The 16,212-nt window shown below is 37.0% G+C and overlaps 1 protein-coding gene across 1 annotated transcript in view; it reads left to right on the forward strand.

Moving 5' to 3' along the window:
• LOC150102127 (uncharacterized) overlaps nt 1-16,212 on the forward strand; it is a 100,485-nt gene that overhangs the window by 57,300 nt on the left and 26,973 nt on the right. The window contains exons 3-4 of the mRNA XM_090399163.1: nt 7,569-7,618; nt 14,757-14,873. Of these exons, the coding sequence (XP_090255289.1) occupies nt 7,569-7,618; nt 14,757-14,873 (167 nt within the window). The remainder of the gene's footprint in view (nt 1-7,568; nt 7,619-14,756; nt 14,874-16,212) is intronic.

A 16,212-nucleotide genomic window follows, 5' to 3' on the forward strand; every position in this document is an offset into this window, starting at 1 on the left:
GCTTCGCCTACTCCCTATAAGGGAATTAAAGCCGTTAGAGTTTTTTTTTTTTTTAATTTATTTATCGTTCGTATTAATATTATCGGATTTAAACGATACAAACGTATAGTAACTTCCGTGATGATCAAACACTTTACTTTACATTTTTGAAATTGAAATATGATACCAGGTATCGTTCATCAATTATGTCATGCAATTGATAAACGACATCTCGTGTCAATTATTTTTTCTATTTTTAATTTATTTTAAAATAAAAGTTTGTTAAGTTATTTTACCACAATATAAAACAAAGCGGAATGTGTAATATTCATTCATGTGTAATATACAATGTTTAAATGCGTCAATGCAAGCATTTTTATGTCTTTGAAATTATGTTTCTGTAAACATACGGTTCAGCATGATAAAATTAAAGATATATTAACAAGTCAAAAGAAAATAAAACAAATTAAAATTATTCATCAAAGAAAACACTGTGTATATATAAATAAACAGATGAAATATTTAATTTAATATTCATTAAATTAATTAAAGTAACCACATTTACTCGGTCGATAACCCGGCGCATTGGGCATTTGCCATCTATTATGGCCAACTAGGCTGGGATCTAAATTGCCTGAAGTCAAATGCTTCTACAAAATCCTAACGACTGTCCTCGTTACACACACAAATCTCGTCTTAGGGTCCATTTGTCCGGATTAACTCAAAAATTATTGGACACTATCACAGCATTTAGACATGGGGAACGCTTTAACAAATAATGTATACAGGAAGAGATTAGTTGCGATTTTATTTATGTTTATTTTATGTTGATTTCTGTTTATTTTTATTTATACATTTTATCATTTATTTCGGGGAAGAATTTATTAGGGATAACTAACAAAGCTGCAGCCTTTTGCATTTATAGTTAGACTGAAGTCCAGTATTTTCAGAACACAATCTTTCTCTCGCAGTTCTATTTGCAAGTTGCCGCTTGTTGTTCAGCTAGTTCTTGTTTTGCTTTTACAATTACGGAGAAGTGACGGATTGTTGGAATATTGAATATTTCCACAAAAATTTTAAAATGAGTGAAGATTAGATGTTTGATTCCAAGAAATTATTTTATTCCAAGAAATTTTTCACAAGATGCGAAAATGTTATATTTATGATTTTTTTAATATCTTATATTTCATTTTATCCTTGTTTAGATTCATATTTTTTTTTACATTTTTATGTTCGCTCAGCTATTTATTTAAATTCCAGACCTGGTAAACTATTTAAAAATCCATACAGCATGTTTAACTATGTGCATAGTATTTAACCGTTCTGCTTGGTTATGTGGTTGGGGATAGCATTTACCCTACCCTTTTCAACCAATAGGTCGTGGGTTGGAATCCCATCCTCTGCAAAGATGTTTGTTTTAGTGACGGATGATCTTCATCGCTCATTGTGAGACCACACCCTTTATTAGCGCTCTAAAGTGGTTTGAGGAAAAAGGTTCCATGCTAGATCTGTAGAGAATGATTTCTGGATTATCCAAAAATCACGCTAATATATAATCCGCTAACTAACGCCTTTTATTCGTCAAAGGGGGTAGGAGAGACCGTCTAGCCCTATAGGTTAATATATTATTTATAATCGGTTTGCAATCCTTCGTGTTTCGGATTCACATAAAAAAACAAGCGACAAATGAATAACGAGTTCGTGTAGTAATGCATACCTTGACTTTCCCTAATGAGGGCACAGACTGGTTGCTTCCCCTCTTCCTGAAAACTAAACCTTCTTCACGCTTCCTGACAGAACGGCATCCATCATTTCTTTTTACGATGCATTCAGTTCATTACGTGACGAGACCATCTAAAACTTGAGTACACCAAACTACCGATAGTCATCCCAGAATAAAGGACACTGTCCTTTTCGCAAGAGATGAGTAACCAATCCATAATTATGGTGGTCTCGAACAAAGGGATGCAATTCATCTTCCACCTAAAGACAATTACAACATTCATAGCCTCGGCGGGATCTGAACCAACTGTTTATTTTAGAGCGAATACGCTAACGACTTGGCCAACCAGGCTGCTTTCATCCTGTGGTTGAAACAGCGAAACGAAACCTAGTCTCGATTTATTTTATTTTGTTTTATTTCTATGGGGAACCCATTCACGAGGGGTTGGTCAATTGTAGTTCTCTAGTACCATGGATGGGCAAGAAGGAATTTGTTCCCATTTATCTTGAAAAGCTGTGGATTCCTTGGGAAACACATGTGGTGGAAGACCGTTCCAGAGGACAGCACAGCGGAAGGGATGAACGAAAAGGAGGAGGAGAAGAAATTTGTTCTCCTAGTTTGGAGATGCACTGGGAGGGAGTGTTGAATAGTTACTGAACGCATTTGAACTTATTTGACAGAATGGGGGGTATATTAACGTTAATTCTGAAATATCGGCTGTAGAAATATTTGTGGAAGATGCAAGCAGCAGAAACTGAGCGTCTGTGGAAAAGTGAGTGAAGTGCATCAGTGAGTGACGGGTTTTTGATCAGTCTCACTGCCCTTTTGTGTACAGAGTCGGGTAACTTTAGGGAGCAATATACAATGGTCGGACAGATTTGTAATTTTCATAAACTTAGAAATTGTTTAGAGTTATAGTAACGCTTCGAGCGAAAAAGATAACATAATTTTTTGTAGATAGAGAAGACGATATTTGTAATATGCGAGTATTTGTTCCAAGAGAGATTAGAGGTTAGAATATCCAAAGAGAAGATAAATCTCGTCATGCGTGAGGATTTGGGTGGTGTCAAAAATAAAGCTGGAAGAGAAAAGTCTTTTTGTGTGGTATAAGTTGTGTTTTGTTTGCATTGAAATTGAACAGATCGTCCAAACCTCACTGATGAATGTTTTGGCGATCGGTATTTAAGGTGGCAGTGGATTTGCTTTTGAATACACGTTATATCTAGAGTTTCTCTACTTTTTAATTTTTCAACTTAATGTAGCAAATTCTACCGTGCGTGACTTATTCTGAAACCACAAAGTATGATGACAACGGGTTGGACTTTTTTCTTTCAAGTCGTAGCCGAAAGAAGAAAAGTTTCATCTTGTTCGTTACTTGCAGTTAGAAAATGTAGAAGTACCGAATGGAACAGGTCACAAAGAAAGCACGTTTCCTCTGGATAAGAATCAGTTTTTAAAAACAAAATTAAAAAAAAAAATCTAGTCGATTTTTTTCTAAAAAGGAAATAAGGTAATGAAAGAAAGAAAAAATGGGAGAGAATAATTACTTCCTTTTTAAGTATAGTCATCTTCAGTCGGTCAAGAAATCGAAGGCTATCTGCCGTTGCATATCTTTTATATCTTTCGCTAACAAAGCATTAGTCCCACTATGAAAAGAAAGGAGGAAACAAAGAATAATTCTTAACGGATCTCAAAACTAAGAGATTAGTAATCAGGAGATTGTAAGGGATCGTTAAAAGCACCAGGAGAGTTTCAAACAGAAGCACGTTAATAGATGTGTTGAACGCGGTTCAAAAACTTCTTATAAACAGAAGTTGCAACCACGAAATCAACGAAATGATCAGAAATGATGAGTTTGAACAGACCGACCCTAAAAGTTAACTGGTTTAAACGAAGTATTTTGAACCTTCAATATTGTTATGCAATGAGAACATTTTGAAACTCCAACATTAAGCAATCTTCGTTAGAGGTGATAATAATTAATAGATTTCGTATGACCTCGTTGTCTAGCAGAGACACTTGCGTAGTGAGTCAGCGTGATTCAGTAAAAATTCTAAGATTAAGAAATCCCGCAGGTAGAAATCACGACAGTCTTCTAGCAAAACAAATAATACACCTCGCGACATTCCTTCGGGCATCTGAAGGTGTTGGGATTGGGAAATTTCGGTGAATCACGGGCGGTTCTGTTTACTGTCTTGTTCCACACGCCAACAAGACCTGACTCGACTACTACACTCCAGAAAAGAAGGAAAAAAAAAAAGCCACGTGACCTTGTTGTCGCAACCTCAAATTTGTGTGCGTAAAATCACTTCAGAAAGACAGGAATGAAGGGCATTTTATCGAAGTATGAGCTGCATTCCAGCGTGGGGAAAGCACACTTCCTTACCCCCCATCTTCTCTGAAGCATTAAGGAAAGGAAAATCATTCAATAATTAACTTCCGGGAAATTTATTTATTTTTTTCTTTCCCTTTCAAGTTAAATTGGCGTTGGCAATGCCAAACATCTTAGGCACACTTGGAAACCTACCAGATACACACCTGTATGCTTTTCGTTTGTTCTTTGGATTCTAAATTAGAAGAAAACCAAGCAAACAAATTGCGAAACGTTTAAATCTTTCCGATAGACATTTGAGTAACTCCATCATTTGATGCCACGAAAAAGAAGCAATGGGTGTCTGTACAATGGCTTATCTTGTCTATTCAAGGAAATGGAACGAATAAGTTATTTTATTAGAGATCTGTGAAGATTAGGATTAACAGTTCTCATATATTCTTTAGCCGTTTGGGGAATTGAATTCTTTCCGGATGCCTCTTTTGGTCGACGAAGCAGTGAAAACCAAAAAGTAGCGCTCACATAACCGGGAGGTAAACTTTTTAAATTCCCATTTATGCATTTGTTTTAGCATTCTTGTTACCGCCAGGATGATCTTCGTAATGAATTATCACTGAAAACATGTCAGTTTTCAGTGGATGAAATTAGATGGGATTAGAGTAATCAGCAATTGATAATCCCCATCTCCTAAATTTAATAAAAATGTTATTAAACTCATTGGACGTTTTAACTATCACAACTACGACTGGAGCATAAACATAAAAAAATACCCAAAGAATACTAAAAAACTGATCCTTCATTGATGCATTTGAAACAAATACAACGAACGTATTTGGAAAGCAATTCATCCTGCTTGAAAATATGAGAAACGTTTGTTTTGGCAAGTTCATTAAGATGTCGCGGTAGGCACACGAGTGGTGTGAATGGCTTTAGGTGTTCACTGCCTGGTAGAAGATGCCCTTCTGCTTAGTGGAGGCGTAGTGCCTTGAAAAAATTCGTTTGGCCTTCAGGATTAGTCCCGAAACCCTGCTCTGGATAGAGCTTCAGGATCATCTAATCCTTAGCTCACCCGAGATATACTACACACTTAAAACGCTCCTCAGCAAACGTTTATGTTTTCTTGGACAAACATCCATAAAGATGATTTTTGATATTATATTAACTTTTGCCAGATAAGTTTTTTTTTTTTTTTTCCACAGGGAATGGCAACAATTTTACTGTAAACAGTTGCTTCTTGTACGAGTGTCGTTGTTCAAAAACTTTGGTCGATTAATTTGTTATATTTTATAAGAATGTTCATTATTAGATCTCGTTCAGCCCTGACAGCCTGATAATCGCGACAGATTTTCAGTGGTTTTTTTTATTTATTACTGATTACACATAATTTCTTTGAATGTTTCTGATATACATAGATTCGGATCGTTTGTCTATCAGGTCAGTGATTACCAAATATTTACGCACACCGCGTTTTAAAAAGATATTTAACATAGAAACCAGAATATGAAACACTTGACAGATACTCTGATATATGAACAAATATCTTAATAGGAAATGTAAAGATAATCTTCAGTATAAGTGACATTCCTAAAAGGTAGAAGAACAACACACAATGAATTTCGGAAGCAAGAATGAGTATAGGCCACGTGTTAGCCTATAAAGTTAACACACAAATATTCGTTACACTTGTTATGGTTACGATTTTCCGAATTTTTGGTAAGGAAATCCACTTATTCCGAATCAAGTTCGAGAGATGCAAGTAGTCATTCGGCACTCTGTTTGAATAAGAGCGCAAATTTAAAACAGCATCTATTCGAAAGACGGCTTTTGGACTAGAAGATTCAGTTATAAGAACCTCAACTTGTGGGGTGCTTACCTGAGTAGGATCGATGTTCTTGAAGTCTCTTCTCAATTAAATGTCCTTCTTGTCCACAAGGAACCAGGTAAACACATCAGAGGGAAAGTGGAGACGATTTATACATCTTGGATGAGAGTTTATTGCTGGGAAGGAAAGTAGAAAGAAGGTTATATTTTTTCTAGGATTCTTGAAGTTGTCCCTGAAGTTCCTGATAGTGTAAGAAATTAGGACTCTACATCGGAACAAAATGTAGCCGACCATTTTACAGCATGATTCATTTAGCACTGAACTCTTCGAAGAGACTGCAAATGTATAACTGTAAATAGACTGAGTGATAATAATAATAATCTCTCTGTCAGAATTTTACATTTAATCTCCCTAGTGGCGAAAAAAACGTGAGTGACGACTACACCATAGTTGTGTATAAGGCATACGATGTATGCAAGATGATCATAGAGTTGATGGTTTTCATATAGCAAAAAAATAAATAAAGATAAAATAAAATAAAATAAAAAATCAGTGATATGACTACGGTATCTCAGCTGACCGTACTGCGTTTCTCAAATCATTGCCTAAGTAGTTAAGTTTTTAAAAAAAATCTAACTATTGCTCAATGCTGTGCCATGTAATATAATACTTCTGAAGTAAAAATATATCCTTGATTACCAACCCTCGGTTTAGATCAGGTTTCCAAGAAAATTATGGGTCCTCTTTTCCTACAAGGAGATTTTTGTCTTCGGACAGTTCTCGTGATATTTCTTTTCTCCACTTCATTAAGATATTCAATATGCATCATAAAATGTAAATAATTGAAAGGTCGCCTACCCTCGTTGCTAATTATTCAAGAAAGATTATCTGGCTCCGCCTCTCTCTCTGTGTGTCAAGTAATTCCGAATACACCCTCTGCCTTCGCAAGTGGGTCTTCATTAACGTAATTCGGCGTAGCCCGGAGGGTGTTACCGACTCCCAACACACAGTTCCAAGTGTGCCATCAAACAGGTGCACCGTGGGATCAAGGGGCGACTTCTTTTGCATGAGCGCAGCTCACGATGCACTCAAATGCGGTAATCCAACAGCAGGGACATTCCTTCTGTGAAATTTGACCTGCAAGTAACAAAGAATATTTTTGTTCTCGACTAATGTCGTGCTGAAGCAAACTTAACTTTTTATTTAACCACTTGGAATGGTTGAGGGGGGAAAATGAAATCAATCCCAGAGATTAAATACAGCAATGAGATTCCACTTTGTCCAGATAGAATTGCAAGTGGTGAGTGGCTTGGAAATTTAACTAGCAAATTAGCAATTGCTGTTTTTTTTTTTTTTTTTTTTGAGCTCAAGCGTCAGTTAATGTTTAACATTCGGGCCGCAATGTTTTATTTTAATGTTTCCAGATGAGTACATTTCCCCATCTAGAAACTGCACAAAAATGTATAAAATTACACGGATTCAAAAGCCAATTGAAATGCACAAACGCATTTCCATCTAATGATGGGTAACGCAGATCTTCGCACAATGATAATATTATTACTGATAACCATATGCGTCTTGAACATAAATTTTAGATTTTGTATAAGTGTTTGTGAATATTAAAATCTAAAAAGTACAACATGAAATTTGTACATTTTTTGTTTTTAGTAAGTAAACATAAAAATTAAGATATTTTTCACCTTTGTTTTCAGGACAAGCCGGCTTGCCTGTTGATAACGGTTCCGCCACTGCAAACGCGAAAGTAAGTTTCTTGTTTGGTTTTGTTTTTCTGAACCCTAGGAATTATTGTATTGAATGAAAGAGGTCTTTTCGAGTAATTCGCAAATTCAGTTGGTTGCAAAGGTCCATTTTAGTATTCATTATAATACTTTACTTAAAATAATGTCAGTCAATTAAACATAACTTAAAAGACAAAAAAAAATTGAATCATTTTTGAGCCTTGATCTCAATCAACAAACTTTTTTCTTTCACTCAGAGACACAGAAGACAGGAACTGGTGGGTAGGCCACTCTTTTTTCAAGTGATGACGGGCTTGACTGTGCTATCGTACAAATCTGTATCAGGTTTGTCGTGGCAAATTACTTGTCCATCAGAGACGTTGCAAATTATCACGTTAAGAAAAAGGCGAGATACTAATACTGCTTTCATTCTGCTAGAAGAGAGTTCCTGTATTTATTTCTTTTAAACAAAACAAAACTCAATGCAAGATCCTCTAAGTAGAGATATTAAGTATTCGTGATGATATCAAAGTAGGTTTTCACCTGCCTAAGAGAATAATTGAAACGCCCTCCGAAGTAGTTCAGATCACATGGCTTTTCTATCAAGGATTTTAAGATCTCCAAATAAGTGTTGAATTTGTTTTACTTACCTTCCGTCTATCAAAAGTGAGTCTAGTTAAGATGAAATATTTCTACTAAGGTGATTCATTAAATCTAGGAAACTGGTCAACCCTGTAATCCACTTTATGATCTGGTTTGGCTCAAGATTTCCTTGCCTCATTTTGTTGCTTTTACCTTACCGCTTTCCTAATTCTGATGATTATGCTGACCTCTCTCTCTCTCTCTGTCTCTTTTTGAAAGTTGATCACGCATTCTAACAAAAAACAACGAAATAAAATTCCTTGGATATTTCACCATTCACGGTTTCGACTGGTCACGCTTTCCTTCTCCAAGAAAAAGCTGAAAGAGAAGCTGAATTGTTTGCTGTTATTAATGATGCAATCTACCAAACAGAATTCCAAATAGCTTTCATTACTCGCCCAACACCATGGACCTTTTCTTAACCAGCTGTCTTTCTCTTTCTAGAAACACCGACGAATGATAGCTCTTCTTTGACAATTGAACATAACCTTGTCTATATTTTCCCACTACCGATCGTCCTTCTCCCAGTGTGGCATTAGAGTGAGGCCAGTTGAGATGACCTTCGGGATTTCCAGGGCCAGATTTACGTATAAGTAATCACCGTACAGTTTATGGCTTCACATTGAAAGGTCCTCTTCATTATGGATAACCTAAAATTACTTAGTAGAGGCAGCCTCTTAAAAGTTATAAGTGAGGATCAGAACACCCTTAAATCTAGCCCTGGGAATTTCTGTCTTTTTTCCTCGGTCTGATTATTGCTTCCGCTCTTTTGACCCAAGAATTTGCTATGATCTAATAGGCGAAACAGTTCTTGTTCGAATGAATGCCCTTCTTCACCACTTCATCCAAAACACCTGACGTTATCCAAACCGTGATTTTCAGTAAATGTGCCAAAGCAGTCTAAGGTAAAAATGCTTCACAAACTCAATTTATTCGAGGCAAACATCCACCTTCTCGCTCACCTTATACCATTATTATTATTATTATTATTATTATTATTATTATTATTATTATTATTATTATTATTATTATTATTATTATTATATACAGGTACTCCATGGAGTCAAAAGACTCATATCTCCTTAAACGTATTCGATTTTGGGACCTCAACACCACCTCTGGCAATCCATTCCATCTCATTAACTACTCTCCAAGTAAAAAATCTAGTCGCACAAACCTTACTAACCACACTCTTAGACACCTTTCAAGTGTGACCTCTTGTTTTTCACCTTCCCATGTACTGAAAAATTTCTTTTGTGCCACTCTTATAAAAGAAATTTTTCAGTAAATTTCAGAAATTTTTCAATAAAAACTTAAGTTACTATCACATTCCCTGTCCTCTACATATCAGCTAAACTCTGCAACTCCTCACACCAATCAGGCTATCCTCACAGGGAGTATTCCTATGAGGATAGACTTTGTCACCATCTTGGTCACTCGTCTCTGAATCCTCTCCACCGCCTCCTGGTCCCCAAGCAATGCAGGTGATCAGATCTGTGCACATTAGACAACATGTGCTGATGTAAACTAGTACCATCAATAGGATAAAAAGTATACAACCCTTTCATCTCAAAGCGCATGATTTACATTTTACAACATTAAATTGACAACCATTGTCCTTTGCCCATACTACCAATTTATTTAAGTAATTCTGCAAGATATCTACATCACCTTTATCAACTATTGCCAATCCCGTTTTTGAATCATCAGCAAACAACTGAATTCCCCATCCCTCAAATCATCCGCTATATCATTAATATACAAACCACAGAGTAGTGATCCTAGTACAGATGTCTGTCTATAGCTACCCCTTATCCATGCCACCAGCCTCATATCCATTCCCATTTGCTTCAACTTATGTAATATTTTTCCATGCGGTATTCTGTGAAATGCCTTCGCAAAATCTTGCATTTTTATGGTGTAGCCATTTCCTTTATCCAATTCTGCTGTCATCTTATTATTATAAAATGTGAATAAATTACTGAGGCAGGACTCACCTTTCACAAAGCCATACTGCCCCCTATAGAGTATCCTATTTCTATCAATTCATTCCTGAAATTTGCTTTTAACCAACTTTTCAAATACTATCCACTCTAGATATAATAATTATTCTGTAATTTGCTACTTCTGCCTTGGAGCCACCTTTATGTAATGGAACTATCTCAGCCCCTTTCCACTCCCTTGCCAGAGCTGAGACTTAGATTAGACAACTTTATCAGAAGCACTGCCAGTTCACTTGGACATTCCCGTAGCATATGAGCACACATACCATGCAAGCCCATCGCTGTATTCATATCGATATTTTTCCAATATACTGAGTACCTCCAGTTCATCTACTTCAATTCTCACATCAATCACTAACTGCAAAGTCACCACCTGTGGATGATATACCCATACAAAGTGATCACTTAGCAACTCCACTATTTCTTCTGCTTCTGTCACTTTCTTACCATCAGCATTGAGCAAAGTTATCTTTCCATAATCTTTTTTTTTTCTTATTTTCTACATAGCCAAAACACTCTTTTGGATTTACTTTGGTCTGTTTATTCATTCCCAAAATCCGATTTAGCCTTCCTTACCATACTAAATATTACCCTTCTTGCTTGTGATTTATATTTCTCACGAGCATGCTGATCATCTTTTTTTTTCAGCTCCTGTTTTACATTGCTAGTCATCCACTGAATTCATACTCGGTTTATCCTCCTGACTCGGGGTATGCACTCTGATACTGCCTCGCTCAAACAATCCTTCATCACTCCCCATGCACTAATGACATTCATTCCATGTCGCTTGTTATATCATGGCACTGCTCCAATTTGCCTCCTCGGTTTGTCATAATTGCCAGCTTTGTTGTTTCACATAAACCCCTTCTCGACTGAAATTTCCACATGTTGAGCAACCTCCCAGAACAAGATTGCAGTCACTTTCCCCCGATCGGAGGTAGAGTTGCCAGTGCAGTTACAGATAGATCTTCTGATGCTATTACCAGATTTAGCAATCTCAGTCCCCTCCATTACGTAGTGTTTTAGGTAATTATCCTTTAGTAACTGTATAAATCCCACTTCTATCTTGCTGGACCCTTTCCTCCTTCCAATCTGCATCACCATAATTGAAGTCTGCCATGATAATCGCTCGGTCTGCATACATTGTGCTAATCTACTGATGCATGTCGTCCACATCTTCCAGGTCTATAGCAACAAACAACAATATAGATTATATAGATTGTCCTATTGGCCTCTATTATTGGTATATTTGAGACGCTGTCTCACACCTGCGCCTCAAATATGTTTCAGCGCCTCAAATGAACTATTTTACTCAGATCTACAATCTTCCTTAACTTATATTCTTCTTGGCTGCAGTTTTTCAGCTATCATTAATAATATCCCTCTTCCTGCTCTATTCCAGAATAGAGCAGGAAGAGGGATATTTTTCTCTCAAAATACGATATCCTTACATTGTTTCCCTGTAACTACATCATTCTCTGACACCAGATCTCGCCGATGACAATAATTGGGCATTGCTGACCAATGCTCAAAACTCTTTCCCTTTATTTCTGATACTTTGGGCATTCGGGCACATGCATTTCAACATTCCCTTGGGTCACAGTTACTTTTACATAATGCTATTAGCTGCCCATTCAAATTCGAAACTTGGAAACTGTACCCAGCTCTTCACAGTCATTCCTGGGACAAACGAGTAGTCACACTCGTTTGTCCCAGGGGTGGCTAGACACATGCTAAGATTGCTTCCTCATAATATCTCTAGTTTCCCTGCTTTTGCACTTGCTAACTCTCAGTGAAAAATAGTTTTCTCCAAGAATTTAACTCCAAAACCACTGGATTCAGGCCATCAGACATATACAAGCCATTTATTACTCCATAAATGTGATAGTTCATAAAAACAGCAAAAAAAAAAAATCAACAAATCGAAAGCAGATTTTGCATAAGACAAATGCATTCAGCTTTCCTTCAGCTCAGATGAGGGTCGAGCCTTTTGGTCCCTTGCTAAGTGCGTGAGGTAAAAATTCTGTCCTACTATGTTTCTAGTTTTTCTCTCTCTCTCTCTCTCTCTCTCTCTCTCTCTCACACACACACACACACACACACACACACACACACACACACACACACACACACACACACACACACACACACACACACACACACACACACAACCCTGATGGAGCAATGGCAACATACAATAAGGAAGACCACTTGGCATCAATATTCTACTCCCACTTTTGTTTAGACGATGAAGTCAAATCTTCCCACCATTCCAGAACCCCTCCTCCTTAGTATGCTCTCTGATCTTTCCTGACAAAAAATACTCAATGGCCTTGATACTAATGAGTTCTCTGTCTCAGATGGTATCTTTGCCTCCTTATAGTTGCACTAAGAATTTCGGTTGCAGAATGAACACCAATTATAAGTACCGGCTTAATAAGCAGTCTTACTTCTGTCATCTACCCGCAGCGTGGAATCGAGTTTGTATCCATCCTGTTCCAAAAAAATAGAGGAAAGTCGGCCATCATATCATCACTCCAATACTTTCATCCCAATGCTGTCGAAAATGATGGAGAAGGTCATTAACAACCAGATACTTCGAGAGTCATCGGTTAATGATCGTCGATACAGATTCCACCATTCCTGTTCAGTAGCAGACCTCTTCGCTAACCTAACCTAACTCGTCGCTAGACACAGAGCATTGAAAACATTTGGAGCATCGCATGTTGATATTTCCAAGGTATCTGATTAAGTCGTGTATCACTGCCTTCTTTTCAAGCTGCCGCTTCCAGAGAATAGGAGAGAGGCCTACAGCTTCTTGGTTATTCATTGCATGCTGCGGTGGATGGTTTTATTCTCATCTGGCTCCTCTCAATTCCGGAAAGTTGAGATCAACTTTCTGTACTTTCCCCGACACTTTTATACATCAACAGTCTTTTCTCCTTAATACCCAATTCCATTCACAACTTTACTGAAGACAGCACCCTCCATTCCTCGTCATCATTCACAAAACTGCAGTATTCTGATGATTCAAATTTCTATATCTATGACCTTAAACACCGACCTTCCAGCCATTCTCATGCGGGATGAAAAAAATTAATGAAATTTAACACTACTAAAGCACAATCCTGCCTTTCCTCCCCAATGTCTCACTTTCCTTCATATTTGCTGACCAGCTCGTCTACAAAATCAATTTTCTCTTCTTGAGTTGACTTTCACGTCTAACCTATCTTGGCATAAACATATGCATATGTGAATATATGTAAAATTGGCATATGCATTCACAGCGTTTTACCCTCCAAAGCGCTTGGTATTCTTTTTTCATTCTGAACATCATTTTCTTCTACTCATCTCCTAACCACTTTATAAATCCCAAATCTGCCCACCTCTGAGTACCGTTCTCACATCCGCGTTGGCGCACTGAAACCTCCCTCAGAATGCTGCTGAATCCAGGAGCTACTCGCTTGATGGACGATCCTCTGACTTCCTACAGTTGCTTTCGCTGTCTGTACCTTTCTGTACAATTTCTATGGACGCTGCTTCACTGAACTGGCAACCACCCTACCTTCACTTTCTCTCATTTTTTCCGGGCGCGAGCAGCCAGTGGTCAACATACGTGCACGTTCAACTCCAAACCTATCGAACCAACTTCTATTCTTCTTCGTACATACCCCTGCTCTTTGGAATCACCAAAAGTTCCACCCAGGATTGCTCGTAATGTTTAAGGCATTTGCATGTTATGGTTTAAGAAAATGTCGTATGGTTTCCTAAGGTTCAAAGGGGTTAGGAAAATATTAACTTTGAGCACTCTTGGTATGCTGTTAGAGGTGACTCACCTTCTTTCCCGTAGGCATTTAGTAATCTGCTGCTTGCATTTTCTTCAAATATTTCCAAGGTTCATCAGAAATGGCATTGCTCTGATTTCGGTTTGTTATAACTTGCAGCGGGTAGTTAACATCCCTTCAGAGTTGAACTTTAAACTCAGAGAACTTTTTTTTTCTCTTCATTCCTTCTGCTACCGTGGAACAGCGTTCCCTCTGATGCATTTTCTAAAGAATACGATCTACAGATTCGAATGTAAGTTTCTTCTTTCTCACCATCAACGTCACTAATGTGTAAGTTTCTTCTTTTTTCTGCCCATCCACGTCACTATTATTCCATAGGGTCAATGACTTCCTGCATTTGGATTTGCAGTGAAAAATGCCGTAGATTGTCAATCATGAACTTGTGGCTCGGTGAATACTATGAAAATCTTTCAAAAATCACGAAGTGATTTTTTTCAGTAATTTGAAATCTGCTGATTTCGGTTGAACCCAAATATTGTCTCTGTAATATCTCTGCATGCCGAGGTTATTTACTGTAACATCGTAATATACTAATCATACGTAAAATACCAATTATCACAAAGATGATTTCTTTGATTGTACTGCTGCTTTGTAATATTTGCACAATGATTATACTAGTCATGATTAACTGAATGAGAATTTTAAGTTTATCATTTCTTTGTATGTTTCAGCTCAACGCGGCCTCAAAAATAAAGAAATTAAAGCCAGTGAAAAATCTTCCATTTTCGTCAGTGTTCAATACAGGGAGGAAGCATCGGGCGATGGACGACTCCTTTCTGGCCGCTATGGTAAGTCTCACTGCAGATTGTATCACCTTTTCAGGATTTCTTTTCATTTTTTTTTCGTTTTTTTATCATAAAAGCTAACGTGGGTGTGAAAATAAATGGGATAGCGAAGCTTAATTAGGTTGCAGGGCTCAGCTCAAACAGGATAACCAATTTGGTCTTTCAAACGAGGCATTAAAAACAATTGCGTGTTTCAATCTTTCTGTTTCTGATATGCCAAGAGTGAAATACACGTGGCAGGGAGCACGTGCCAAATATTCCAGCGGCAATTCTGGGGGAGGGGAGGAAATTTGGTCTGCTCAGAAATCGTGAAATCAGTAATCAGCTTTCACTTAGGGGATTGGATTGAGATCCCACATCTTGAGAAGGAGGATCCATCCGTTTGTTTTATTGCCAGAGACTCCTTCAGCTCTTCCATTTCTGAGAATTTCCGTAAGCATGCTCTGCATCTACCACTGCAACTGTTCTTTGTTGATAATCAGAATGTGTTGAAGTCTTTTCTAGTCGCCCCTGTTGGTTTTTATTTCTATCCAAATGGTATTCTTTATTCTTCTCACAAACACTTACTTGCAAAGCTTCTTCATTTTTGTTCTTCTTTTTGCAAGTCTATGCACCGTAATGATCTGTTGGGAGTATCGCTGAATTCTCTATTTTGGTTTCTAGGAAAAGGCGTATTTTTTCAAACATTTTGAAGTTTGGTCAAGAAGGACCACCCTAGATTTATTCTGTATTTAATAGTTTTTCCATTAAGATCTTCTTTTATTCTACCTCCTAATATTTTTTTTTTGTTTTACTAAAACTATTCTGTACTATATATTTTATGCTGTTTTTATATATATTTTCTATCGTATAATTTAAGATTTTTAATTGCCCTCGTTGGCTATCATTTCGGCCCATAGTGTTTGATTTACTTATTTACTTTTTTTTTTTTTTGGACAACCTAAGTCACTTCATCTTATGGAACTGTATATTTTTTCTCATTAATACCAAGTCATCCCGTTATCTCATAATGTTTTTTTTTTTTTAGTCCATTTACAGATATTTCCACTTTTTCTGGGCTGCACTCTTTTACCAGTTCCTGCAGGCATAATTTAAATAGAAATGGTGAAGGATTCATCCTTACACGAGTCCTCTTCCAACTGCTATTTCATAAGTTTCAGCTAATAAATGTTCCGAATGTGGCATTTTTATAGCATCATACTGAGTATTTTTTTCATCTTTGATTTTTGTTTAAATTTTGCAAATACTTTATTTTTTCTAACTTCTACAGCTTGGACAAAAAGTTTTTATTTATTTATTTATTTTTTTTTTTTAATCAATTCTTAAAATAAGTTGAAAGTTG

Source organism: Typopeltis vanoorti, chromosome 10, assembly GCF_054136105.1.
Source record: "Typopeltis vanoorti isolate ZY-2024b chromosome 10, IOZ_Tvanoo_1.0, whole genome shotgun sequence".
Lineage (NCBI taxonomy): Eukaryota > Metazoa > Arthropoda > Arachnida > Uropygi > Thelyphonidae > Typopeltis > Typopeltis vanoorti.